Source organism: Pieris rapae, chromosome 15 (genome assembly GCF_905147795.1).
Source record: "Pieris rapae chromosome 15, ilPieRapa1.1, whole genome shotgun sequence".
In the NCBI taxonomy this organism is placed as follows: Eukaryota; Metazoa; Arthropoda; class Insecta; order Lepidoptera; family Pieridae; genus Pieris; species Pieris rapae.
The window spans coordinates 9,023,980-9,027,336 of NC_059523.1; the positions used below are offsets into that span (position 1 = coordinate 9,023,980).

General features: G+C 40.7%; 1 protein-coding gene across 1 annotated transcript; it reads right to left on the reverse strand.

Moving 5' to 3' along the window:
• Positions 1–800: 800 nt before the first annotated feature.
• Positions 801–2,536, reverse strand: LOC123689782. Its single transcript, XM_045631364.1, has 2 exons — positions 1,388–2,536; positions 801–1,319 (listed from the first exon to the last, which is right to left on the reverse strand). The coding sequence occupies exons 1-2, from the start codon at positions 1,570–1,572 to the stop codon at positions 1,034–1,036; spliced, it is 471 nt and encodes a 156-aa protein (XP_045487320.1). The 5' UTR covers positions 1,573–2,536; the 3' UTR covers positions 801–1,033.
• Positions 2,537–3,357: the final 821 nt, after the last annotated feature.

Here is a 3,357-nt window from a genome sequence, read left to right on the forward strand (position 1 = left end):
AAACAAAACACCCAAATCGCGGACTCTGTCTACGCGCCTTATAACTTCAGATCCTATGCTATAGTCGCAGAGTATTTTATTCAGAGAGGCACTAAAGGTTATCACTTCACATTTGTCATAGTTGAGATGGAGGTTATTTAATTCACTCCAATGTAGCAGTTCATTCAAATCACGTTGCATACATAGACAGTCATTGTCAGTCTTAATATTTTTAAAAATCTTAACGTTGTCGGCAAATAATAGCACTTTGGAATATTTAATACAGCTCGGAAGGTCGTTAATCATTATCAAAAATAGCAGCGATCCTAGGTTCGAACCCTGGCTGATACCAGAACTTGTTGGATAAGGTTGTGAGATATATTGTCCATATTTAACGTATTGCTTACGATTTGATAGGTAACTAGAAAACAACTTAAGCAGAACAGGGCCACACCCAACTTTTCAACAACGCGGCCAACTTTTGGAGAAGAATGTCATTGTCTACTCGATCGAATGCTTTGCGAAAATTCAAATATACTGCATCCACCTGACACTGCTTATCAATTTCACGCGATACCATGTCAGCAAACGACAATAGATTAGTATTATCGCGATAGGCCTGTAGTTTTCAACTCTGCCACTACAATTAGCTTTAGGAACTGGGGTCACGCGGGATGTTTTCCATAACGTTGGAAAGACCCCTGAGTATAGAATAATATTCAAAATATGCAATATAGGCAATAATAAATAGTCTGCCAGTCCTTTAATTATATAAGCCGGGATCATATGCTGATCACGTGGAGTTAAAAATAAAACAATGCTTACAAAACCCCCATTACTTTATTACAGTAACAAATTATACAAATATTGACTGATTTACAAAATTATGGTAAATTAAATTAAAACTACACTGCTGCCAGTATCGCAACACTATTGCTGTCTTCCGCGCTGCCAAGCGGGAGGTGCGTTAGTGACGGTCGCCCAGCCACCGCCACTAGGGGCTGCAGGGCCCCGGGCCATCGTAACATGTGGTAGCCCCGGGCCCCCTCTCTCCTTAGAACCCTCGGGGGCCCCCTGGCCCACGGTCCGACGCCGCCAACGGAGGGCGTAACACAGGCTCAGGGAGGAGCCTGTCACTGATACCCGCCATCTTGGCATCGAGCATGCCCTCCACAGACCGCATCACCTCCCCCATGAGGCTCTCCCTGACTCCATCCAGAAGCCCCTCCATCATTCCACGAAGGACATCGGGAGTTAAACTCGGGGTGCCCTGGGGGACACCCGCGGTGATTGGCCGGCAGCTCGACAGAGACGTGGAACCGCCGTTCGAGAAGGAAGGAGCGAATGATTCCCACCACGCGCCGCGGGATGTCGGAAGCGAGGAGCCTGTGCCTGAGCCTGTCCCGCGTGCCAGACCCGGTCAAAGGCTTTCTCTATGTCGAAAAATACTGCAGCCGCCACCTCTTTCTTATTAAGGGCGGCGGTGATGTCGTGCAGCACTCTCGACAACTGGAGGGTGGTGGAATGTTCACTTCGGAATCCAAACTGTTCGGGCCTAGGAGTAAAGTTTCGCCTGATTGTCGGCAGCAACATGGCCTCGAATAGGTTGGATTGCGTGGCGAGTAATAAGTCTCCGTCCTGGGATCGTTGAGTTTGTGTTCATGGTCCTTCGAGCCGGATCATCATCTCTTGTTAGTCAATAGGAACATGGGCTGATAGAGCCAGTCTTTCAGATTAAGGGCGTGGGTCATCAATAGTTTCGCAACAGTTTAACTGTAACTGAAGTGACATATTCGGTAAATAGATGGCGTTTATCTATATTTGTTTTTAACAAAACTATACCAGTACTAAAAATTAATCCACACAAGTTGTTCTGGGGATCAGCTATTATTTTAATATTTGAGTATATTCTTAGAACATTATAATTGTCATTAGACAACTGTACCTTGAACTAGCGCCTAATTATAAAACCTAAATCAGTCTAAATACATTGTATTTTCATCAGAACATGAACCACAAATTGAAAGCAGATTAAAGTTAATTACAGTATAAATCACAATTTTATGCTTCTGTAAGGTAATTATACCAATTTAGTTTTTATGAATTAGGTGTTATATGGTATAGTACGGACGCGGAGCACGAAGAATTTCGTACAATGACCTTTGGGCCTACTGCCAGTGGTTAAAAACATTTTTTTTCTAAGTTCGAATATTAAAAACGGTAGTTTAGAATTTGAGTCAGCTTTGTTAATAAGATCATCGACTTAATATAGGTAAGTACCCAAGGATAGCTTTTTACCCGACTGCGCCAGAAGGAGGGTTATGTTTTTCGAGTGTATGTATGTATAATTCTTTGGCAAGCTCTGCAGCCCGAACGGCTTGATGGATTTTCGCTTGAGAGGTGTCGTTAGATTCGTATATACTGTGATGTCACTATCACTGGGTATATCATAATTTTAAAAACAAAATAGCGAATTTTTAGCGCCAAATTTAAATGTTTAGCTCGCTATTTAGGCTAAATGGCTTGATGGATTTATAAAAAGGAAAAGTTATGATTGCGACTAGTGTTGCCCAAATGCAAGACCAAGACGAGACTTAGACCAGTCTTGGTATTGGTCTTGCGTCAATACACCTGGTCTTGATCTTGGTATTGGTATTGCGCTCTCAGTCTCGGTCTTGGTCTTGATCTTGCAGCAAGAGTCTCGCAAGTCTCGCAAGACTTGCAAATACCTATTAGCCTATTGCTATTTATTCGTCACTCATGTCAAATTGAAAACATTCACTCCGAAAGCAATAAGAATTTAGAGTATCTAGCTAGGTAAATGGGCGAAAATAATAAATAAGATAGACTCGAAGCGAAACTCAATTGGAAATGACTGAAATTGAAATAAAAACTCATATTTATAAGCACACAAGCCAAAGACCGACAAAGAAAAATGCGGCATTCTTTGATAGATAGAATAAATCTTTAAAAGATTAAAAAAGTTTCAGAATCAAAATCAGATAGGTTTTGTGCCTACGCAAAAATAAAGTGTAGATAATTATGCAAATAATATTGTTTATTATGTTCCTTTTTTATTGGAACTAACGTTGCCTGCTGTTTTTTATGGAGGTTACTAGCTACTAGAGTAGATACGATAGAAGTTGATAAACCGACACTGCAAATCTCGATTTTTGGAAATGTGTGATTTTAAAACCAAATGCGTAAAGCAATATGACGTCGCTCATATTTGGAGTTTTTCCACGTTTCAATCACGAGTTTGTTTAAATCACCCACTTCCAAATTTGCAGTGCAATGTCCTTCAAAAAGGTATAATAGGTATTAATAATAATATAAGCTAGGTATATTATTATAACTAATTTTTTTATAATATCCTTA